General features: G+C 40.3%; 1 protein-coding gene across 6 annotated transcripts in view; it reads right to left on the bottom strand.

Annotated features, from left to right (window-relative positions):
* LOC126183194 (solute carrier family 35 member E3-like) overlaps positions 1 to 23,656 on the bottom strand; it is a 174,130-nt gene extending 150,474 nt beyond the window's left edge. For all 6 annotated transcript variants that reach the window (XR_007536703.1, XR_007536704.1, XM_049924945.1 and 3 more), the window contains exons 1-2: positions 23,178 to 23,656; positions 22,966 to 23,076 (exon numbers count right to left, since the gene is read on the bottom strand). Coding sequence is in view for 4 of the 6 variants with exons in the window: in XM_049924945.1 (XP_049780902.1) it covers positions 22,966 to 23,076; positions 23,178 to 23,624 (558 nt within the window). In the remaining 2 variants the exon portion in view is untranslated. The remainder of the gene's footprint in view (positions 1 to 22,965; positions 23,077 to 23,177) is intronic.
* Between the last annotated feature and the right edge of the window lie 2,423 nt (positions 23,657 to 26,079).

The raw sequence follows: 26,079 nt of genomic DNA, 5'->3' as shown, positions 1-26,079 counted from the left end.
GCAATTTAAAAACTGTATTCACATTTTGTACCTTCACTCCCCAGAATACAATCCCATAGGTTAGTTGGTTGGTTGGTTGGTTTGTGGGGATTGAAGGAACCAGACTACAAAGGCCACTGGTCCCTTTGTCCACGATCATGAAACAGCCACATGAAAGAAAAAGAAGCAACGGAGATGACAAGGGACAACACAGGACAAGAAAGACATAGACCAAGACCAGAAAAGAGGAATTAAAATCACACAGAGTGTGACAGTGGTTGGCCGACCATGGAAACAAAAAAAGGAAAAGCCAACCACTAAGAGACACACTAAAAATCCCAATTTAAAACTGCAGGCCACAGGCCAGACTCAACACAAACAAAGACACGAACACTCAGAATGAGCAATAAAAGCCCCCTGCTTGAATAAAACTCAAAACTAAGCCTGCCATCGCAGCATCATCTGATAAAAGGGCAGGGAGCATATCAGACAGAGCAAACGCCTGCCTCAGCGCAGTTAAAAGCGGACAGTCCAACAAAATGTGGACCACTGTCAATGCTGATCCACAGCGACATACAGGCAGGGTCTCGCGGCGCAATAAAAGACCGTGCATCAATCAGGTGTGGCCAATGCGTAGACGGCAGAGTACAATGGAGTCCTTGTGAGAGGCCTGCAAGGAGGAGTACCACACACCGGTAGTGTCCTTGATGACTCGAAGTTTGTTGGGTGAAGGCAGGGTGCACCATTCATCGCTCCAGGTACCAAGGACCTTCTGCTGCAAAACGGACTGGAGATCGCACTCCAAAAGGCCAATCTCCAGGGCCAGTGCGCCTGTATCGCCAGTGTGTCAACACGTTCATTACCCGAAATGCCAACATGACCCGGAGTCCACAGAAAAACCACGGAGCGGCCGCAACGGGCAAGAGTATGGATGGAATCCTGGATAGCCATCACCAGATGAGAGCGAGGAAAACAATGGTCGATATCTCGTAAACCCCTCAGGGAGTCACTAAAGATAACAAAGGACTCACCTGAGCAGGAGTGGACAAACTCTAGGGCGTGAGAGATGGCTACCAGATCAGCAGTGAAAACACTGCAACAAGCCGGCAATGAGCACTGTTCAGAATGATCTCAAAGAGCAATAGCATACCCAACTCGACCAGTAACCATTGAACCATCAGTATAGACCATGTCAGAGTTGTGAAACGTGGCAAGGGTGGAAAGAAAGTGGCGGCGGAGGGCATCAGGAGGTACTGAGTCCTTTGGGCCCTGTGCCAAATCCAGCCAAAGGCATAGGTGGGGCACACACCATGGAGGTATACATATATGGGCCCAGAAAAGAGGTGGGAGAGGGAAAAACTCAAGCCCAGAGAGAAGAGCCTGGACGTGAACCGCAATCATACACCCTGACCGGGGCTGCCATTCTGAAAGATGGACGACCGAGTTGGGGAACAGGAGACGCTAATTTCGATGCCCGGGCAAGATACAAACATGTGCAGCATAAGCAGCCAGTAGTCGTTGGCGCTGAATTTGCAATGGAGGGACACCAGCCTCCACAAGTGTGCTGTTTACAGGGCTTGTGCGGAAAGCTCTGGTTGCGAGTCAGATCCCGCAGTGAAGTATGGGGTCAAGCAGCCGCAACACGGAAGGCGGTGCCGAAGGCACCTCAGCTGGTGTGACTCAAGCAACAAAGAGCATTAAGATGGCAACCAGCACGTTTGTTGAAGCTGCAAAATATGAGGGAGCCAAGTCAACTGGGCATTGGTTTCTACCAATGCGAAGATTCATACCCATCATCAAAGAGGCGGGGAGACGACAAAATCTGCAAATCGTCCTCAGATGCAGAGCTGGTAGTAACAGGTGACACAGAGGCAACCTGAATCTCTTCCTTCCTATCCAGAATTTTCTTCTTCTTTGTCTGCCCCTCCACCCACTATCCCTTAGGAGCAACCTGGGAGGGAATCACAAAAGGAGTGTCAGGGACAGACGAAGAGTGGGAAACTCCTTGCTCTGGCACTCATGGCTCCTTGAGCCACTGACAGATGTCAGCTGTCGCGCTGCAGGATGCCTTAGAAGGTAGACTTCCAAGGGACCCTTTCCATGTGAGAGAAGCTGAAGGAGGTTGGCATACCTCCGGCGGGGCGGCGGGGTCCGAGATCCACGTCAATTTGGAGGGTTGGTCTCCCAAGGGAGGTACCTTGGGAGCACCAGAAGAAGCAGTGTCGCCTGTCATGGACACAGAGGAAGAGTCAGTGCTGCCCTGAGGGCCCACTGGAGGTTTAACAACTGTAGGGACAGCCATCGCCAAACAGGGGCAATGAAGTCGCAGTCACAGCATAGGATGCAGCCATTGGAACAGGATGAAGCCGTCCATATTTCCTCTTTGCATCTTGATAGGTGAGCCTGTCTAGGTTTTTGATTTCCATTATTCACTGCTCCTTATGGAGAACAGGGCAGTCAGGTGAGCAGAGGGAGTGGTGCTTCCCACAGTTGACACAAGTGGGAGGAGGCACACACGAAGCTCCCGGGTGCAGAGGATGACCACAATCCCTGCAGGTGGCACTGGAATTACAGCGAGAAGACATGTGGCCAAACCTCCAGCACTTGAATCACAGAATACGAGGAGGGACGTAAGGTTTCACGTCGCAATGGTAAACCATCACCTTGACCTCTTCATGTAATGAGTCACCCTCAAAAGCCAAGATGAAGGCACCAGTAGCGACCCTGTTGTCTTGTAGGTCCCCTATGCACGCATCGGATGAAGTGGACAACCCGTCGCTCTAAGTTGGCACGTAGGTCCTTATCCGACTGCTAGAGGAGATCGTGATGGAAAATAATACCCTGGACTACGTTAAGGCTTTTATGGGGAGTAAACGGGATGGGGATATCACCCAGCTCGTCAAAGGCGAGCAACGCCCACGACTGGCTGGAGAGGCCGCCTGGATCTAAAGTGTACTGCTACGCATTTTAGACAACGCTGTGACTTCCTTAAACCTATCTTCAAGGTGATCTATGAAAAACTAGGGCTTTGCTGCCTGAAAGGTCTCTCCATCAGTCCTGCTGAAAACTAGGTACTGAGGCAAATACGGATCTCGAGACCTGGTCGCCCTACGGTCCTCCCAAGGTGTAGCCAGGGTGGGGAACGATCAGGAATCATATGTAATGGCATCAAAATCATTTCTGACACGCTTGGAGACTGCTGGGGCTGAGCAACCGCCAGCTTGATTGAATTTAACCCATTTCATTGCAGGTCATCTGCCCTGATGCCACCCATTCAGACCAGGGGCTCTCCCCATGGGTGCCACCCAGCCTCAGCAAGGGCCACCTGGCAGGATGGCCATTGCCGGGAGTCCTGGTGCCCCAGAAGGATGGGCACCTACTCCTTGACATATGCAGGGAGGTCTCAGCTCAGGCATCAACAGTGCGACCCCTGGTTGTCAGGGGGCTACCACCAAGAGGGTACATGACAACCCCATCACAATGGACTGGCTACCGAGCTGAAATTTGGGCATCGAAATGGTCCAGAATCATTGTGGGCATGAAGGATGGTAGAGCGCAGGAGACGAGGAGGAGGCAACCCAGAAGACGTTGTGTGCAAAGTCCGCCACATGACAATAAGTAGCATGCAAGATCTTGGTGCATGATGGACAAAAAAAAAAAAACACCACGTAAGGTGTACTTCCCCAAATGGCACACACTAGCAACAGAAATTTGGAAAAGATGGAGGTCAAACCTGAGAGGGGACCAACACATAAAGGCCGAAATGTGTGAGACTCCTTTTAGTCGCCTCTTACGACAGGCAGGAATACCACAGGCCAGTTCTAACCCCTGAACCCACAGGGGGCAAATCCCATAGGTAAGAACTGAGTTTACATAGGAATAATATGTCACACAAGACACTGTCCATTACAAACTGATGATAAAACCCTAAGAGTATAACATGCTGATGACATCCTCTTTGCCAGTATTTTGTTTCCACATTAATTGACAATCAATATTCGTCCTTAAAAACTTTTTTTGTGCAATTTATCATCTACACTTAATGAGACAGAGTTGTTTTCCCTCATTATGCTGAATTGCATACTTCCTCAAATAGGAGTAATGGCGTTTTACCAGTGACTATGATGCTGCTGCTATCAGCAAAGAGAACTTTTTCGGCATGCCAAATGCTGTCCAGAAAATGATTGCTATATACTAACGCACTGGCCACCTACGGCCACTGGAGGACACAGCAGAGGTTCATGCCTGATGCAGTGTGCCTGCCAGCAGCCACACCGTCCACTCTGTCTAGCATAATGTATCTTTCGGTGGTGTATAAAGTTGCAAAAATCGAAGTTCAAACATTAAACAAGATATTGTATCTGATTTCATTATACTGGCACCAACTGAATAAAGAACTGCAAACGAATGCACAGTATTGGACTGTATACTGCACTAAACATAGTGGAGCATGTGGCAGCCAGTGAGGACTTAGTGTTAAGTGTGAAACATTGCTGTGTCCACCGGTGGCCTTGTGGTGGTCAGCACATTAAAAACAGAACTAGACTGAATACACTACTCTACAGAGAACCTAATTTTATGTGTTTCTTGTCTGACAGTTGGTTTACTAAAAATTTGTCTGCAGCAAATGTGTGAACTATCTCTACATTTTGCATCTGTTTTCCATGTAAGACTGGAACCACTCATTTGATGTTCCTGTTACACAATGTGCTTGAAGCTATTTTAGAAGTATTTTGTGGCCAACAGAGTCAAAAGTCCTGGACAAGTCTAAGAATATGACTGAAACAAAGTCACCCCTGTGATAGCTTCAAGTACAATTTTTGGGAATTTTGTAATGGCAGATATTTTTCTTTTCCCACTTCGGTAAGCAAGCTCAGCTTAATAAAAAGGTTGTATTTATTCATGTAACTCATTAATTCAATTATTTTTGAGAATCCAGACAGCAGTGCAACTAGCCTATAGTTTTCAGTATTCTTCACATTATCTTGCTGTTACAAAGACTATGAAGCATGGGATAATTATCCAGTTTTCTGTTTCAAGTGCAAAATTTGTACTTTATATTGATGTACTGACAAATTTGCAGTACTGTGTTTAGACCTTGTACTTGGAATTGTCTATTGGTGTGGCATGAAAATTTATTTTTTTTGCTGAAACAATGGTGTACTTTTTTGCATATATTCTGTTGTTGTTATTCTAATGAGAAGGAAATTAGTGTTCAACTTCTTGTCAACAACAAGATCATTAGAGATGGAGCACATGTTCAGATCAGGAAAGGATGGAGGAGAAAATTGGCCATGCCCTTTCAAAGGAACCATCCCAGCATCAACCTTAAGAGATTTAGGGAAATCACGGAAAACCTAAATCAGGATGGCGGGATGTGAGTTTGAACCGTTGTCCTCCTGAATGCGAGTCCTGTGTGCTAACCACTGTGCTAATTCACACAGTTTTATTCTAATGAAAATAAGGTGATAAGTTCTCAACAAGGCAGTGAAAGAATTTGGTTTTTAGCCAAAATATACACTTACTTTGCTAAACAGTCCCAATTTTAGATTAATGTACTTTGTCTAATAGTTTTCAATCGGTAGAGTCAGTCCTTAAATGTGATTCCAATGTATCTACACTACAGCTGTCATTCTCTCTTCACTGGGCTGACATTTTCCAACAACTAGTTTATTAAAATATGGGAATAGGTTGATCTCAAAGAATGCCAAATCTGGTGAGTAGGATAATTGTTCCAACAATTTGTTTGTAAAATCCTACAAGTTCTCATTTTGCCAAACTAATCTTTCATTGTAAAAATGAAAGACTTTTTTCATTAGCAGTTCAGGTGTCTTCTCACTTTTTTTTCATAGAGTTGGTATGGTAGGCTTGCTTAGTATTTGTCACATGTTATTTTCCATTAAATAAAAAAGACCATCACTGCCATCAGCATCCCACGAAGTACCAGTCATATTTCCCCAAGACGAAATCTACTTAATTTTCTTTGATGAAAGACAATCCGCTTCCACCCATTGGAAGTGCTGTTTCATTTTTGGTGTGACATCACTGTCCAATTACCAGTACACTGAATCAATGGTAAAAAATTGGCGCATAAAATCAGCAGCTTTCTTTAAAACTGTTGAAATGTCACCAGAAATTCATTTTTGCATTTGATCTAGGGTAGCAATCAATGAGTGTGGCACCCTTCATGCACTAAGCTTTCTCATAGTTCATTCTTCAGCTAATGTGTGTCATACTTCCCCTGATATTCATATGGTTATATACATCTTTAATTACCAACCATCCAATACCAAAGTGTAAACTTCAGTTTGTTCAACTGTAGTTATTGTTATTAGTACATTCTTCACAATAAAGAAAAGTATGGCTATGCTGTGTTCAGCTTTACATGTTGTAACTGTTAAAAGTAAAGAAGTAGTTTTGTTTTAAACTCTTGTATTAGATGCACTTTTTGTTCCAATAGATCCATATTGAGGAGATCCTCCAGAACACAGAAAATGTTGTAAAACAAATATACACAAAAAATATTTACAAAAACAATAAACATACTAATGTACCTTCCACAGATACCACATAAAATAGTCCTCTTGTGGAGTAAGTGAGGTGATTCTGATAATCTTTAGGCTTGTGTAGCTGTATGTCATCAAATACAAAAGGATAGAATGCTACTAACCATATAGACAATATGATGGGTTGCAGGCACAACAAAAAGACTGCTATACATTTGAGTGTTTGGCCGAATGGCCTTCTTCGAAAGTAGAAAACACACATGCATTCGTGCACGCACAATTCACACTCACATGTCCCCTGGAGAGAGGAAGAAGGCCTTTTGGCCGAAAGCTTAAATTTGTCATGCCTGTCTGGGACACAACTTTCCCTCTATACAGTGGGTAGCAATCTAAACTTCTCATAATACAGTGGAACATCACATAGCGAGCATAATTTGTCACAGAATCTTACTCATAGTGCAGAACACTCATTAAGTGAAACAATTTATTTCATACAAACTAATGTAAAATACAATAAAGCATCCCATGAAAAAAAATATACAAAAGGTTTCATCTTATTCATTTCATTTATTCAAAGAAAAGGATACATACAGTATTATGTACTTTATTATTCACAATACATAACTAATTCTTTATTACTAGGAAGGTATTTATGGTCATTTGTTTCTACCGATGCTTCAATGTACGATGCAACTGATTCCCATGCTTTTAGTGTTTCTCTCTTTGTACCAGAAGATTGCTGCTTTCCAGTTACCGCCTCCTCCACCTTCTCCTCTTCCTCTGAAGAACCCTCTCTACAACTTCCTGCTGACAGGTACTGACCTAAATGCCCCAGAGTCACATTCAACAACACACTCTGGCCAAAGCTTCTTTCAAGCAGAAATAAAAGTCTTTTGGTAACCCCTTCTCATGCCTTTTTGATCATCTTGCTGCAGGCAATGATGATGAAGTATTTCCAAAACTCTCTGAGAGTGATATTGGTAGCTTCAGTCAACTCAAAGCAATGCTCAAAGAATGTTTTAGTGTACAGTTTATTAAAGTTATAAATAATCTGGTAGTCCATAGGCTGGGGTAATGGAGTGGTGTTGGGAGGCAGAAATTGGATCTTGATGAATTGAAATTCTTCAAGGAGGTGGTCTTGTAAGCCTGGAGAATGGGTAGGAGCATTGTCCATAATAAGCAAGACATAGAGTGGCAGATTCATCTCAAGCAAATATTTTTTCACCAAAGGATCAAACACTTCATTGATGCAATTACAAAAAAGATTACATGCCATCCAAGCCTTGTTGTGGGACCTCTACATCACATTTTACCTGCTCTTCTGGACTTTACACTTCTTGAGGCTGGTGGCGCTTCTGAATGGTAAACAAGCAGTGGTTTGACTTTCAAATCACCACTCGCATTGGCACAGAATAGCTGTGTGAGACGGTCTTTCATTGGCTCATGATTGGGCAATGCATTCTCCTCTTCTGTTATAAAGGTACACTTCGGCACCTTTTCCAGAATAGACCCATCTCATCACAATTACAAACCTGTTGTGGAAGATAACTGTCAGAATCTACAAGCTTCTTGAAATTGCTGATGAAGTTCTCTGTTGCCTTTGTGTCAGAACTGGCTACTTCGTAATGCCTCACTATGCTGTGGATGCCGGTTCTTCTCTTGAACTTCTCAAACCACCCATGGCTTCCCTTAAACACTTGTTCAGCCACTGATGATCCTGGCATTTTCTTAATGAGCTCAGTAAAAATCATTCTCACCTTCTTACAAGTGATGTTCTCGCCTTGCAATTGCTTTTCATTTATCCATGTAAGGAACAACCTTTTGACATCGTCCAGAATACAAAACCATTGTTTAGATACTATTGTCACTCCCTTTGAAGCATTAATATCCTTAATTTTTTCCTTGTCCTTGAGGATAGTGCAAATAGTTGATGTATACTGACTGTATGTGTGTGCTAAATCAGAAATGCTCACACCACGTATGCATTTTTCATTGATTTTACGTTTCATTTCTAAGGTCATTTTCTTTCTCTTATGGTCGCCTTCTTGTGGCTTTATCTTTGGTGTCATTTCTACAAAGATTATTAAAATTTGCACAAAAAAAAAAAAACTGTGTGTGACCACAAGTTCAGAAAAATATGTGATCACAAGCTGCACTAGATAGTAGAAAGAACGCTAAACCCAGACCACAGTACATACTAAAGACACTGTTCATATGCCACTGCTCAAAATGAAAGATGTTCATATTGTTGAACATTCCCCTGCTGTGCGCAACAGCTGGCGACATAAGACTAGATTGTCGTCATGCGTTATGCCAAACATCGCTCATTAAGCGAGTCAATTTTTTACAATTTGTTTTGCTTGTTATGGGAATTGCACTTTATGGGAGGTGCTCATTAAGCGAGATTCCACTGTATTGTCATCATTCCATAGTGGATTTTCCATTTTTTGATCAAATAGAAAAATCAGTTTACAACGCTTATTTATAATGATCGCATAACTTCAGTGAATTTGTACAGATATGAGTTGTACCTAATACTAACATTATTTATATTATTAGTAACATAAGCAAGTTCTGATTATTCATCAACGGAGTAGGAGGCATTTGCCACCAATAATTCCTTTAGGATCCTCTTAATCTGATCTTTATTGGGAGTAAAAACTTTTTATGGCTGCTGGAAAGTTATTGAAAATGTGTGTGTTCCTGAATAACAGACAGCATTCTGGATCAAAGCAAGTGACATCACATCTTTGTGAAAATTATTCTTATTTCTAGAATTAATTCGAACTGAGCTGTTGGTTTGGGAAAAGAGAGAGAGAGAGAGAGAGAGAGAGAGAGAGAGAGAGAGAGAGAGAGATATTTTTAATAAGAAATTTCATTAAGGAATAAATATATTGGGAATAAGTGTTTAGAATACATAGTTTATTAAACAGGCCTATGCAGGATTTTCTTGAGTTCTCCACAAATAATTCTTATCACACTTTTTTGGATTTGGAAAACTGCAGCTTGGCTTGATATGTTATCTGTATTATATTAACAATAACTCAACAAGAAAATCTGCACACCTTGATAATGTAAATACTAATGCTGAGACAAATCAGTGTGTGAACTAGTCTCTGTTTCAATGCACATTTTTTATCAGACCATACAGGTATTTGGTCAAAATTAAAAAACTAAAAAGCCTCCATCTGACACCAATAAAATTAAGTACATTAGGATTCTGATTAAGAAAAATATTGATAGCTACGGAACACAGCTGAAGATGACAAAATGGAATAGTGAGAGATAAAAAGTGGGAACTGGTATTTGACAAAGAAGATGTAAGAGACAGATGGAAAGTGTAGTGAACAAGTAATACATGAAACCAATCCAAGTAACCCAAATATGGCTTTACACATAAACCTCTGAACGATAACATAAATAAGCCTCTTGTGACTACATATGTAACACGACAAAAGAATCATACAGAAGATGCAACATAAGCGATATACAGAACAACTGGTATGAGTGGTACAAACTAAAAAACAAGGTGAAAGTGAGTCAGCACTGCTCCATGTGTATATAGGTGCAACCCACCAGCAGATGGCGTGGCGGAGACCGTGCCATGTGCACGCTTCCTACAGGTAGCCTCTAGTGGCTGGCCTGTGCTGGTACAGTTGGTGATTGAGTTAAGTACACGAGTGCAGTGACAGTACACTTGGCTCGCTTACACTTACATGCACTAGTAGCAGGATATAGCACACCTCTCCCTCATGCAAAGAGGGCGCACAGCTGAAGGAGGAGATGCTGGCATCCACACAAGACATATCCATCAGATCTGGAGTGGCAGCAGCCAGTACCGGGAAGGGGGCGGGGGGGGGGGGGGGGGGGGGGCAGGACGATGTGTCAGGTGGGCACTAGAGCATAGGGCCACACCACAGGGACATGCCCGAGGGCGGTGGACCCACATGGCACCCGATGACAGTACCAGGAGGAGGGTGCCATCGTCATCTCTGCACCGTCATCAGCGGGCAGATCCCAGTACAGAAAAGATGGGGCTGGACCTACCACCCATGATGGCTGAGGTGATAATGGCACAGGGGCTGCTGGATGTGGACCAACCAAAACAGCAGGCTGCGGCAACGGACCCAAGGCCGGACACGTACTAGTACCCTGGGTGCCACACGAGGAGGAGGCAGCAAATGGGATGATGGCATTCCCACAGCAGGCAATGATGGGCTCAAGATGGAGGCTGGGGAGGTCTGCTGCGACAATGGGGGCAACAGCCATTAACTGGTAGCTTCCGGTGACCAACAGGAGTGCAACTGACCAAAATGGTGCACCATCAGCCCGGCGGCCACACAGATGTGACAAAGACGGCATCCCAACAGTGGCCGGCATCCACTTGGTCTGGAGACCAAACTGTTGTGCCCACACCAATGATCTCAGTCTGAAGCAGTTGGGAAAAGCGACCACAGCAGGTGCAGCATGGGCCGCAGAAAGTGGAGAAGCACGCGTGGCTGCCGCTGTGAAGCAACTCAGCCAGGCTTAGCTCCCCCATAGACATAAAGTAATAGGTGTTCATAAAATGGAGAAGGGTGTTGTCTGGCAAAGAATCATTTAGGACTTGAATGTCTGCACTAGTTGCTCCGCCTTGCTATTTGATTTAGGGTGGAATGACAGCACTGTAACATGATGAATGCCATGACAGGAACAAAATAACTGAAAGGTGTGACATGAACTCGTGCCAATAATTAGAAACTAAGGTACAAGGCAACCCCTTATTTAAAAAAAAAAATCTCAAAAGCGTAAAAATTGTGACCTCATCCGACATTGACACACACTAAATGTAAGGAATCCGGGAAAATACATCCACAAACGAGATTGGTTGGTTTGGGGAAGGAGACCAGACAGCGTGGTCATCGGTCTCATCAGATTAGGGAAGGATTGGGAAGGAAGTCCGCCGTGCCCTTTCAGAGGAACCATCCCGGCATTTGCCTGGAGTGATTTAGGGAAATCACGGAAAACCTAAATCAGGATGGCCGGACGCGGGATTGAACCGTCGTCCTCCCGAATGCGAGTCCAGTGTCTAACCACTGCGCCACCCCGCTCGGTCACAAACAAGAGCCAATAGGAATTCAAGAAGGGACACGCAAAGTCTACATGAATGCATTCCCACGGCTGGCATGCATGGGGAGGACAGAGACGCTCTGTGAGATGCCTGTTGTCGGGAACACTGTTCACAAGCTGTGACAAAATGGACAATTTCACCATCAATCCCTGGCCAAAGAACATGTCTCCTATCTAACAGTTTGGTGCATGAAAATCCACAATGGCCCAGATGGAGAAGGCATACAACCTTACACCATAACGCGTTGGGACTGAATACTCTGACAGAGAGGTCTTCTTTGGACAACAGCAAAACACAGTCAAAAACAGAGGGATGATACCGTAAGGAAAAATAGTTGCACAGGGAGCCCAAAACCTGAGCTGGTGGTTTATCTGGTAAGCCCTGTTGAGCAAATCAAACGACCTGGCGGAGAACCGGGTTGGCAGCAACAGGAGCTGCCACACACGAGCACACAACTGGGAAACCCTCGACCATAGCTTGCATTTCAGAATCAAGACGGAAGCAAAGCAAGTCTTCACAATCCAATTCGGGATCAGGACCCACAGCAAGGTGGGACAAGGCAGCCACAATGGCATGTTTGGACGTAGGTTGAAAATGGATTTCATAACTGTAGTGGGACGAGAACAGCCCCCAGTGTTGTAAGTGGTGTGCTGTCTTGTCAGGCAATGAAGTGTGACATTACTGCCACATCACCAAGCACTTGTATTTCGTCAGCCATTGCCCAAGAAACTTCAAAAGACTGTGTTACTTGCAAAACTTCTGCCAACAGTGTGTCTTCACAGAGTAAAGTCTTCTGGTACACTTACTTGTCCGGAGCTAAACAGTTAATTGTGTCACACACTATAGAGTCCACATAAGAGTCATTACAGATATCAGTAACGAGTTGAGACTTACGGCTAAGGCCGTGAAGTTCAGCTACACAGGCCCTGTATGACTGGTTTGGTTTCTTGCAGCATTGGTGGCATTCACTTCATGCCGCTATGGCACACATTCATTTGCAATGGCAGTTGGACAATAAAATGTAACCAAATTTAACTGTCTCGGCAGCATTGTGGAGGGAAACAATGAAACAATGATGTCTCAAGGAAATCAAGAAAAGGATGACACTGACCAAGAGTTCCTTCCGAAATAAGAAGAACCTTCTACTGAACAAGCCCATCAGCTTTAACACAAAAAAAAGAGAGAGTTATAAAGAGTGTCTTGAGATACTGATGCAAAACCTGGATGTTAGCAAAGCAGAAGAAAGCTCACCTTGCAGCTGCAGAAATATGGTTCTGGAGGAGAGTTACAAGAACAAGTGCAAAGACTAAAAAAATGAATGCCATGGTTCTACAGGAAATAGAAGAGAAGAAAGAATTACTGAAAGTTACAGGCCAATGCAAAGCAAAAATTATTGAACACTTTTTACATGATATTCTTCTACGAAACATTTTTAAGGGCAAGATCATAGGGAAGATGACTGAGAACATCCTATTATAAAACATGATCAGTGAGATGTGACATTATTCACATGTGGAGATGAAGAGGACTGCTGAAGAGAGGAAGTTGTGGCTACACAGACAAAGCTTAGCTTTTTGGAGGAGGAGGAGGAGGAGGAGGAGGAGGAGGAAGTTATCCCAAAAAATAATCTGGTGCGAAATTATGGAATAAAAGTAAGCAAAGTACACCATCTTTTTTTATTTTTATATCACTATGACTGACAATATTTGCACTGAAAACACAGATCTGTTTAGGTGTTTCAGTAGTTCTGTGGAATACTCCCATTTGGATTTATCATCAGGCTATAATCAAAAGAATTTAACACTGCCCACTTATTCCAACTTCTTGTTATCATATTTTAGGCATATACTGGCAGGAAACCACTTGGAAGGTCTAAACTGCATTTGGTGAGGTTTTTTTTTTTTTAAGTTTCGTGACAAAGACTTGGCTAGGAACTATTTCTTAATGTCCTTAAAAACTTCATTAACCAATATTTCTAATACTATACTTGAAGTACTATTTATTACAATGTTTGTATCATCTGCAAACATAACAAACATGGCATCTGGTAATGTTACAGATGAATGGTCATTGTTATACACAAGAAAAACTGAGGGCCTTAACATGGAACCTTGTGGGGACACCACCCATAATTAGTTCAAATTTGGCTGATGCCTGATAGCTTAATACATGTTTGTTTCTTACTGACACCCTTTGTTTCCTGTCAGAGACATAGGATTTGTACCATTTTGCAGAATTCCCTGTTACACCATAATATTCTCATTTACTTAAAAGAATATTGCGATTTACACAGTCAAATGCCTTTCACACATCACAAAAATATACCAGCAGCTTGTAATTAATTATCTAATGAATTAAATACATTCTTGCTATATGTAGATAGCATTCTCAACATCAGAACCTGTTAGAAATTGGAACTACGGATAATTACTTATTGTCAGATGATTAAGAATCTGATTGTAAGTCACCCTTTCTAACACTTTTGAGAATGCTGCCAAAAGTGAAACTGGATAGAAATTAAACAGTGTTTCTTTATCTCCTTTGTAAAACAAATATTTAACTTCTGCATATTAAAACTATTCACAGAATGTTCCACTGATAAATGAGTGTTTACACAGATAACTTAATGTGTTACTTAGCTCAGAAGCACACTCATTAATTCACTTAGTTGATATTTTATCATAACCACTAGAATTTTTTGATTCTGAAGATTTTATGGTGGACATTACTTCTGATCGTGTAGTGATGGTCATATTCATATTACTGTAGTTATTTGTAAATATTATTCTGAGATATTCCATGGCAGCATTTACTGAAATGGACAATCTCATATTTTTAGTAACAGTTGTTAAATACTTGTTAAAAAGTTTTGCAACATTGCACACCATTATCAGTGTATCATATACTCATAATGCTATCTGCTTCTCTTCACCTCTGTTTCTGCCAGTCTCCTCCTCCATTATAATAACCCACACTGTTTTTATTTTGCTATCTGACCAACTCTGGCTTAATTTCCATTGGTAATAAACCATCCAAGCGAAGAGGATTTTGTAACAGCTTGGTATTCCGGGTTTCTCATTGGAACAGAACCTGCACAACAACCTATTCCACAGGTCAAGTTAATACTAGAGTTAAATTATTTTGCTTTACGAATCAACTTAACAAAAATAAAGTTTCATTGATATCAATCCTGTGCCAAGTGGAGAGTTTTTAAAACTGGCCTTGGTAGATTCATATCGATAAAATGCACAGTAATTTATTTCTGTTAAATCCCTTTAATGAAATGAATTAGGCATTAATGTTCAATGCTTTGCGAGGAAAAATTCAATGTATTGTTTAGCAGATTTTGTTTCAGTGCCAGTTGGTTTTCCTTCGTGAACAGTTTTGGGCAAAATGTGGTGCCAAGTTAGTCATAATACACAAAAATATGACAATATATCTGTATTATATACAATTCATAACCCTTTTTTCAAAGTATGCTTCAAAATACCCAATATCAGTAATGATGTCTGTGTACTGCATGGAACCATCCTGGCATTATGTCTCAATGCAAAAGTATGGCACCCTCCTTTTATCAGAATAGAATATGCTTTCTGTAAATTTTGCAGGATTTTCTAGAACCTACTTAGGATCTCCAGCAACCCATATTATAGACCAGTATTTACACCATGCATTTCATTAGACAATAACAGTTAGAGAGTTTAAACCTGGTCCTCTCAAATATGAGTCCAGTGTCTTCACCACTGCACTGCATGACTTGGTCAAACTTAGAAAATTTGGGGTGTTCATTCATAAGGTAATATTTGCCTAAATTGAGAGCTGTTTTATCATTTGCCTTTGGCCAAACATAATAAAAAGCAGCATGGCTCAGGAGACACCATTGGGTGTCCTTGATGTATACAGCGATAGGAAAAACAATATTTTTAAGTTATCTAGAGCAAACTGTGCGTATAGCAAAGAACACTGAACAATAGTGACAAACTGAATGAGACAGTGGAATTGTTAAGACAAGGACTTCATATTTGGGAGGATGGAATTTGCTCTGTCCTGTCATAAGCTTAAGAACAAAAACAAGGTGTTGCTATTATCTGATAGTCATGTGCGAGGATGTGCATTGCTGTTAAATGACGCACAAATCAGCAGTAGTGAAACCAAATGCATGGTTTGAGAATGTTGTCAATGCATGGTTTGAGATTGTTGTCAAGAAAGCAGTTGAACTCTCCAGGGACTTCACATTGAATGACATAGTGTCAGTTACTGCAGGTTTTAATGACAGTGACACAAGCAAAACAGATTTCAATATGACTGTACAGGATTAATTTCAAGAATCTCATACAGACATCACACACCAGAAACCAACTACTTGATACACAATTGTATTATAATGAATCCAGCACACTGTCATTCAGAGGAACCACCTCTTTACAAAGAGAAGACGAAAGATAAGACTACACTAAATGTGGAGTACAACACAAGAGGAAAACAAAATATGCAGAAGTATTTCTTATAGGTGCATATGGAAGAGGTCAACATTGCTAAAGGTAGCTATCTCCTCAGTAAATTGCAGACAAATAATAAAATCAGCTTTGGGCCCAGTTGTTCAGATAATAAAGAGAAGTGAAACTGTTACCCAGTCCATTTATCCTCAGTAAAGAAGAAAGATGTCAAAAACTGTCAGCACAACACCTATCCACATTAATGGCAAGTTCACATCTCCAGCCCATGCCGATCTGTTAAAAGCAAGTGTCCAGTCACTGCATAACAACTGTCAGACAGCAAAGACACTACAAGTAAGTCATCAGTCAGTGTGTGAAAACAATCAAGCAGTAAAAGCAAAAAAGTACCCAGTACATATGTGAAGGGAAACAAGCTGATGTACACGTGTCTTCTAGAACAAGAAAGGTACAAGATAGGAGCAGTGATTTTTAATGGTTCGCAACGGGAATCACTTCATTACCATCTGGATCCAGTGCAACCAAGAAGCTAGCCACATATGTAAGTACACAATCTGCAAGTGACAGAAGAATGTACAAGCAAATGAGCAAACTGATGTGCTGCTACAGAAGTATCCAGAACTACCCTTTAGTGAGGATGACTCATTATTATTATTATTATTATTATTTGTATATATAAATGTGAGGTATTTAAAAAATAAAATTGATGACCTCATTATCCTGTTAGTAGTGAACACTGTCTAAGTGAAGATCAACTAAGTCATACGTACCACCAGGTTTCCACTTAGTAGTGGTACCCTTGTGTTAATGAATACTGCACAGAAAATACTCTGGAAACAACAGCAATGCCCTTAATGTAGTATTGTATAGAAAACACACTGGAAACAGCAGCAATGTTGCTGTCCATGTTAAAATTTAGAACTGTGTCTGAAAACTGCACAGTGGTATAGAGTATCTTTGCAGGCCTTGCAGAAAATCATTGTACACTTTAAGAAATGGCCTAAATGTAGGATTTAAATTTTCAGTGACATAAATATAGCCACAATGCTAAGGACACCTAAACAAGTTAATGTGTTATACATATAAAGCAGAGCATATGTGTATATGTCTGGGATTTCCTCCCCAACCCTTGGATCGCTTTCAACCAACTTTGGCACAGAAACAGCATGCATCACAAGTATCAATACTGTGTGGTTTATAACCCCTAGCTCCAATAGGAGTTGAGATACAGGTAAAACGTTTTTTTCCCAGCCCCTGATGTATAGGTTGCCCTACATGACAGGCACATTATGTGGGAACAGTGTTGTCCTACTAAATCAATCTGCTTTGCAGGGATACCTACATGTCTGGGGCACAAAATGTGTTTCTGGGCTCTGTCATGTACACTGCCCTGAATGACAGGTGGATTGTGTTGTAGCAGTAGTATCAGCCTGCTTTATCAATGTGCTTTGCATGGTAGTCTCTACATCAGTGGCATATAAATGATTTTCAAGTGCCTGATATGTAGACTGCCCTGCATGACATACATCTAGTGGGAGTAGTATCAGTGTGCTTTGGTGAACTGTGTTGTGGGGGGCTACACGTGCCGATGTGCGTGGCTGTGGACAGGTTGAGATGGATAGAGGGATGGGATGGACAGAGTGAGGAGGGAACAGGAAATGGACAGAGAGGGGGAGGAGCAGATGAAGAGAAAGTGGAGAGGAGGGGATAGATAGAGGTGGGAACATAAGGTGGACAGACAGGATGGAAGATATGGACACAGAGATGAGGAGGAGGAGCAGAGATGTGTTCAATATATGTGTCAAACACATACGTGGACAAAACAACAGAGAAAAGGCTTGACTACTCAATATTTTTATAAGGTCACATGTCCTGTACTGTATTAATGATAACAAGACAATCTGCATGCCTTGATATTGTAATTACTAATGTTTAGACAAATCAGTATGAACTAGGATTGTTCAATATAAAATTTTATCAGGCCATAAATGTATTTGGTTAAAATTAAAGACTAGAAAGCCTGTATCTGACTCCAATTAAATTAAGGTCACTCAGCTTTTGAATGGGGAGAACATTGATAACTACAGAACACAGCTAAAGATGATAAACCGGAATGGCATTCTGCTTGAAAGTATTCATATTGAGAATGCATTTACATTAGCCACCAGTGCACTGTCAGATACATTTAAAACTTGTTGCCTTGATGTAGTGAGAAAAATTAAGGGATCTGCTTGGAAACATCATCTGACATATGTGCACAGCTGGTTCACAAATGATTACCTAGGCTTAAAACTCTGTTAATGATTTCTTATAATAAATGAAAGAACCATGATGCAGAAATAGCAAACTACACAAGGTTAAAGAAAAAATATACGGCATAAATCAGATTAACCAAGTTCAAAGCAAATGATGATCATATTAATAAGTCCCACAATAAATGTAAAGCAGCGTGTGTTGCTCTCAATACTCATTTGGGCAGAAGTAAAGGTATTAGCAAAATAATTCCTGTGATGTAGGTATGACACCAGATGATTTGAAACCATTCTTCATTAATGCCTGCAATATAAATGACGTTGTTGCAACTGAACACAGCCATAAATAATAGGCCATGCTCAAAAGTAATAGGAAATCTTCTGCAACCATGATTGTTTTTATTTTTATATTATTTTATTTCACAATGACTGGCTTCGGCAGAATCTTTTTGTCATCATTGGATCTATCTTGCTGTCATCATCGGATCTACTGTGTATAAAAAATAAACCCATTACAAAGCGAATTTATCACTGTGCACAGACCCGTATATCAGAGACACGAAGTACGTAAGCATTAGTTTACTTACTTTTAGAAATTCTCGCTAACATGAATACACACCACCAGTACAATAAGAACACTTTCCAGTCACAGGAAACACCACCACTTTGGCTTGTCAAACACACAAAAAAGTACATGTAAAATATCCATTGCACCAACTGTATGCCCACACGAGGAGGTGCACAAATAGGAAGTGCAGTCATGGCCCAAGCATGTCACAGAAAAAACTTAGCAGGCAAGCAGCCTGCAGTAAAGCAATCCATTACATGTACGGTCAACAGGTGGCACGTGTGTGCACATATCAATACTTGACACTCTTACAGAAATACACAGAAGAATCATTAACTGACTTCTTACAAAAACTACACTGGAGAATCATTATACCTTAGGATCCAAAATATATCATTTGATGCACTGAGTATTTGACATCCATACAGATGCTAACTTAAGGACAATACTGCTACCTCTATTGTGAATAGGCAGAATAAACATTGAGAATACACACTGTATACCATGATTCATAAACCACAACATTGATGACATGAACAAAGTACAACCTCACAGACCAGACATCCACATTTACAACAAGATCCTTAATTACAGATGAAACAACCAGTTCACCAGAGAATAATCTGGGTCATAACATCCATCATGCTGGGTACGTAAGTACATGCCCATGCATATCACGTTCATTAAAATTTACAATCACAATAAATTACAAGAACATTTTTGGTACAATTATAAAAGTTTTTTTTTTACATTTTTGGTAAGAACATCAATAATTCTATAGAGTATTTCTGTAAGAATATCAAGTATCGATATGCGCACACATACGCCACCTGTCTACCATATGTGCAACAGCTGGCTCTGCCGCAGGCTGCTTGCTTACGGAATTTTTCCTGTGATGTGCTTGAGCTATAACTGAACTTTCTGTTTCTCCTGGGCATAAAGTTGGTGCAATAGATATTCTATTGTCTTTTTTTATATGTTTAACAAGCCAGCATGGTGTCGTTTCCTATAAGAGCAAAGTGTTCCCATTGTATTGGTGGCACAAATACAACTTAATAAGAATTTCTGTAGGTATGTAAACTAATGTCTATATACTGCTTATCAATGATAATGTAATGGCTTTACTTTTGATACACTGTCAATTCAATGATTACAGAAAGATTCTGTCACAATTGGTCACTGTGAAATAAAATAAAAATACCAAGCAATGTTAGCTGCAGAAGATTTCCTATTTACCAATGACAGGTTGTCCCCTATGAAGATGTGCAACCTATACTGAACAATAATTACTTCAAATTTTTTTATATTTTGTTCTCGATATTGGATGTGGTATTACATGTCATGCACATTACTAGGTCAATTTTCCCCACTTCACTGATGCAAGCAGCAACCATCAGCCGCTAGTGAACTTTGAATTATAGCGTGTAACAAGGCGTTGTGTAACGTAACAGCGTCAGTGCACGAGAAACAGCATGCTGTAATTGAGTTTTGCATTTGAAGTGTTTATCCACACATGGAACGCCATCTCCCTCAGCATGAAAATGCCAGACCACACACGAGCACTGCGACACCTGTAAGAACCTGACGTCTTGGGTTCACTATCGTCGATCATCCTCCACACAATCCCGACTTGGTCCCATCTGATTTTCACCTGTTTTGAAAACTTAAAAAAAGACCTTTGAGGACTTCACTTTGATTGTGATGAAACAGTGCATGGAGAGGTGGTGGTGCTACATCAATAGTCACACATCCCGTTCTGACAGCATCAACAAACTAGTCTCTCACTGGGAGAAATGTGTTCTTTGTCAGGATCTCTATGTTGAGAAATAAATATGTAGTCATGAAGAATAAAGATGAAGAATGTTAATAACATTTATTTTATTTAAAAAGCTTTGAGACTTTTCACATAAAAAATTGCAGTCTTGTTTTCAGCATGCCCTTGTATGACAACACCTATAGCTCAAATCATGGAAAACTGTTCCCACAAAATTTTGAAGATGTAGTTACTGTCTTTATGCAGAAGGTAGCAATATTACAACTGCAACAGCAGAATTAACTCACTCAAAATCAGAGGACATTTATGATATCTCCAATTCTGTGATCAAAACAATTGTGATTATGTAATAGAACATCCATTATGTTCTCTTACAAATCAGATGATTGTTAGTGGCTATTTCTCTTCATCCTTAAAACTGACAAGTTGTTACCCCTGGGCACAAAAAAGGGACACATCTTGCTCTAATTATTACCACCCTATCCCTCTTGCACCCATCCTTTTGAAAGTAATGGACTATTGCATAAAGCTCCAAATCAGTCAATATCTGTCTGGAAATAACATTCTTAGTGACTTACTGAATGGCTACAGGTCCAGCTTGTCAACAGTAAAGGCAGTTGAATATATTATTTCGTTTATACTTGTATCATCTGAATCGAGATTATCTATTAAAGCTACGGATGTCAATCAAAGTAAGGCATTTGACTCTGTCACCATAGAATTCTGCTAGAGAAACTCTACTGCTATAGTTTTAGAGACTCAGAAATATCTTTGGTCAGATCCAATCTAAGTAATAGAAAACATATTGTGCAGTTGAACAATATGAGATCAAATGCCTTGGATAACAAATAGGGTGTGCCACAGGGTCTGTGTTTGGACTTTAACTCTTCATAAGATATGTAAATAACTTGGCCAGTATTATGTTGTGTAAGTCTCCACTCTATGCGGACAAAACCACTTTTGTTACAACTGGGAGACATTTTGAGCATTCAAGCAGGATAGTAGAGATGATCTCAGAGCAGCCAGTATGTACTTCCAAATCAATGAACTACATAGTAATCACGAAAAATAATGTAAACTTCAGCTTATGTACTAAAGATGATGGCAATGACTTTGCTTCAGCTAAACTTTTTGGATTCATCTCGACTCAAAATTGACGAGGAAGGGCTATACTGATTATATCTGTACTAAATTATCATTTGATACACATTTTTTAGGCAAGCTGAGGCCTTGTGTTATTGACAAACTATTGCTCAACACATACTATGCATTTTTCCTCTTCCACTTGGCACATGCTATTTTGTTACTGGGGAATTACCCTGGAGCTAAAACAAGTTTTCATTTGCCACAAGAAGACAATCACATGCATCTGTGAGTCAGAAATAATTACGTCTTATAGAACCCATTTCAAAACGTTCCTGTGTGTACTAACTTGTCTAAGACAGACAAAACAAAAGCAACAAAGTCACAAACTACAACAATCTGGCCGTCAATTTAACACACACTCTTAAAACAGCAGATCCAATTGCTACACTTAAGAAAACTCAAGATAGTTACAAATACATGGGGTAAACCAGTTAATATGTTGCTGGTACAAGCGCACAACACTACACAGAAATGGCTTGGAGAAAAGAGCATTTTATAGAGTAGAACAGCTCGAAATGTGTCCTAAAATAATCTTAAACATTAGAAGAGTTTCATTTAGATTAAACTTACATATCCTATGTGAATATGTTGAATATATCATCTTCAGTATGATGGGCAATTTTAAATCTTGTAGCCAATAATGATCTGAAAACATATCTTACAGCGAGTATGTCACTTAATTGTGTCTGCAAGTGCGTCATGCACACAAAAGACGGCATCGATTGCATTTTAATGCTTAAGGATGTGCAGTAAATAAAATCCTGATTTAGGTTTTCCACAGTTTTCTCAAATAATTTTAAGCAACTGCTGGGATTGTTCCTTCTTCAGGGTCTGCCGACAAATACCTTTACTACAGTAAGATGATCTCTGGATGAATAAATATGTAAAATATTCAATTCGTTTCGCATTAGATTACTGTCGTCGTCTGTCAATGGTGGAAATTGTCATAACATGAACAAACTTTTCTCTGGTACGATGAGTATTTCTCACGCCGCACAAAAATTTTACAAATATTCGAATCGCTTTGATTAGGTTGGCGCAAAGTACAGCCGTATTAACATGCACACTGAAGCATGCCAGCCATTTAGTGTGAAAGCAAAACAAGCACAATAGCCATAACTGGGCCAATAGCTGGTTTTCCAAGTGATAATGCCAGATTTGAGTGAACATATTTACCACTTGATAAAATGACGTTACAACCACAGCCACAGAAGCGTACACCGTCCCTAAGAAACTGAACTGCAGATCATAATAAAAATTCAGGAAAACACCGACTGTTATTGGAATCTGAAAAGCGAGGTTAATAGATGTAGTAAAAAACAAAGAAACAGGGCAAACACGTGCAAATGGGTTCTTATGAATTACCTATCTATCCCTTCTATACTTACCAGCGTCAACTTCACGCGCACAGAAAACTTTTTCCCATATAACATCATTTGCAAGATAATGATGAAAGGCGTCGTCAATGATTTAGCGATTTGAAAAGTACCTACAGTGTTATGCTGCAAGCTAAGATTCGTAAAAACCACAAACCCGCAAAATGTTATAGCTACCGAAATAATGTCCTTAACCTGCAGAGACTTTTTTACGAAAACACTGCATCTTCTACATACTTCCAAGCCGATGTAAGTAACAACGAAATGCAGAAAAGTTAAAGTGATATTAGGGAAACCTATGTGGACATATACCCACTTATTTAAGAGTACAATACATATAGAACAACATATGTTAAAAAATAGGAAAAACGAGGTAACTGTTTCTTTGTTCATTCTTTTTCTCATTTTGAAGTTTGAAACTTCGGACACTTCAATCACATCCGCTGAGCGGCAAAACATAACAAATGAAGGGAAGCCTAACAGACACAACATTGTGGTCCAAAACAACCCGGAAGTGACGTCAAAATGACGTATACGCAAACGCGCGGCACACTTGTCGACTGATCGAGATCTGTGGTCGAATCGAGTTAGCGGAAAAAGCGTCTGCTTTGTTTTTCACTCCGTGTAGCACAATAAATACCTTACATCTCTCATCATTTGAACAATTATTTGAGCATCTGAATGAAATCTACAGTTACTCTGCATTATGTGGTGCAAAATGTAGAGGTACTGTGATACTGGAAGGGTGCAGAACGAATTTTTATACACTCTCACAGTAAGAATGGTTACAAAAATGCTTTATGGAAAGCTTCATGGTGTTCTGTTTGTAAATTTTTTGTAAAATTTTCAAAAACTGAAGTCACAGCCATATGAGAAGAAAGTCCACATGAACTGGATTCATATACAAAATGAAATATTTCATTCAGCTGTGAAGTGTGCATAGTTAAATTGCCAGGAAAGTGGGAATAATGTGAAAGGTTTACGACAACACTCTTTGTAACACAGCCTGTCATTTACTCTTCTTTCTTGCTGACTGAGCTATGCACCCCACAGCAAACTGCCTTGTTTCTTATGCAGTCAAGTTATTTACTCATTCTTCTTAAATCATATATAGTTTTTGTGTGAGGACACTGCATGGCGCAACACACAAGTATTCTTACTAATTTAACTGTGGTATAATGAACACAGGAAGTAGTTTTTTAAAGAATTTTATGTTGCCCTCGGAGATTTCTTTTATAATCATTTAAAGTCGCTTTTGCATGATCAAAATTCATTTGTATGATCATAGAAACTATTGTTAATATACAAGATTAGCTGTACTATGTGTAGCCAAACAACTACCACTTAAATGTATAACAAAGCCTGCTTCTTCTGAAAAGTTGTTTTAACAATTAACTGAGAAGACGGCAAAAGGCATTAACTTCCTGTGAGGCATAATTTAGAAAACATATCTATTTTTTAACACAAGTAACAGCTCTTGGTAAACCAATATTTCATTATAAATGCACTGGAATCTTACGTATCCCAGGAAATGAAAATTAATAGCCTTAGCACGACACTATTCTTAACAGTTTGTTTTTCCCCAGTATGAGCTGTGTACTCGACAACAAATTTCTCGTAAGTAGTGGCAATGTTTAGCTTCTCTCAACGGTTATAGATGATGGTTTATGGAATGTGTTACGAAAATACTGCATTTATTATTTAGGTGTGTAACATTTTATGTTACCTATTTGGTCCTCGACGGAATAAGCAGATCAACCACAGCATGGTCAAGAAACAGGTAAAATCCGATAAGCTGAGAATCCGTACGATTTATTTACTTATACGTAATTTATAAATACGTTTCCATTTCTCCGCTAGAGTGTACGTGCGATAACAGCCACATTTCTTTCACATTACGGTCACATATCAGCGGATCACACTCGTTTCAAGACGATTCAGCAGACACACACCGACGTGTTAACGTACACTCCAGTGTGGTCCGAAAACTTTCACCTAACTCGATTCGACCACCGATCCCGATCAGTCGAAGTGTGCAGCGCGTTTGCGTATACATCATTTTGACGTCACTTCCGAGTGGTTTTGGACCACAATGATGTGTCTGTTACGCTTCCCAACAAATGAAATGTCAGGATTTACTACCAACATACCAAACCACCATTGCATATACGATTCCTACTATCGCAATGCACAACATCCCAAATCTGATTACAATGCACCTTTCTTCTCTTTGTTTATTAAATTTACTGTTGGTTTCACATCTTTAAGCGGTAATCACCTGCTAGGTTATCAATTTCTTTAATATTCAATTCTTCTTCAGTTCGAAGACTTCGTGCAGCTCTCCACGCGACTCTTCCTGTGCAAGCTTATTCATCTCCGAGCAACTACTACAACTTTCGTCATCCATTTGAATCTGCCTACTGCATTCCTTCCTCTACAGTTTTTACCGCCCACACTCCCCTATACTATCAAATTAACCATTTCTTGAGGTCTCAGGATATATCTTGTCAACTGATACCTTACTCTAGCTATGACATAATTTTCTGTTCTCCTTAGGTCGTCTTAGGATCTCTCCTGTAGTTATCCAGTCTATCCATTTAAACTCCAGCATTCGTCTGTTGCACCACATTTTATGAATTACTATCTTCTTGTCTGCGCTCTTTATCAACCACATATCACTTACGCACAAACCTTACACCAAATACTTGCAGAAAAGGCTTCTGACACTTGTGTTTATATTCATTGTCAGCAACTTTCCTTACATGGAAATAATCAGCAACCAGTTGCTTAAAGGAAATTTAATTTCTTCATCGGTTTCAGGCACTTAGTGCCCTCCTTCTGAAGTTTATAACTATCAGATTATTTGCCACTTAACACCAGTAAGACCCCCCCCCCCCCCCCATGAACCATGGAC

This window comes from Schistocerca cancellata, chromosome 4 (assembly GCF_023864275.1).
Source record: "Schistocerca cancellata isolate TAMUIC-IGC-003103 chromosome 4, iqSchCanc2.1, whole genome shotgun sequence".
Lineage (NCBI taxonomy): Eukaryota > Metazoa > Arthropoda > Insecta > Orthoptera > Acrididae > Schistocerca > Schistocerca cancellata.
This window is presented reverse-complemented; position numbering and strand designations above follow the sequence as displayed.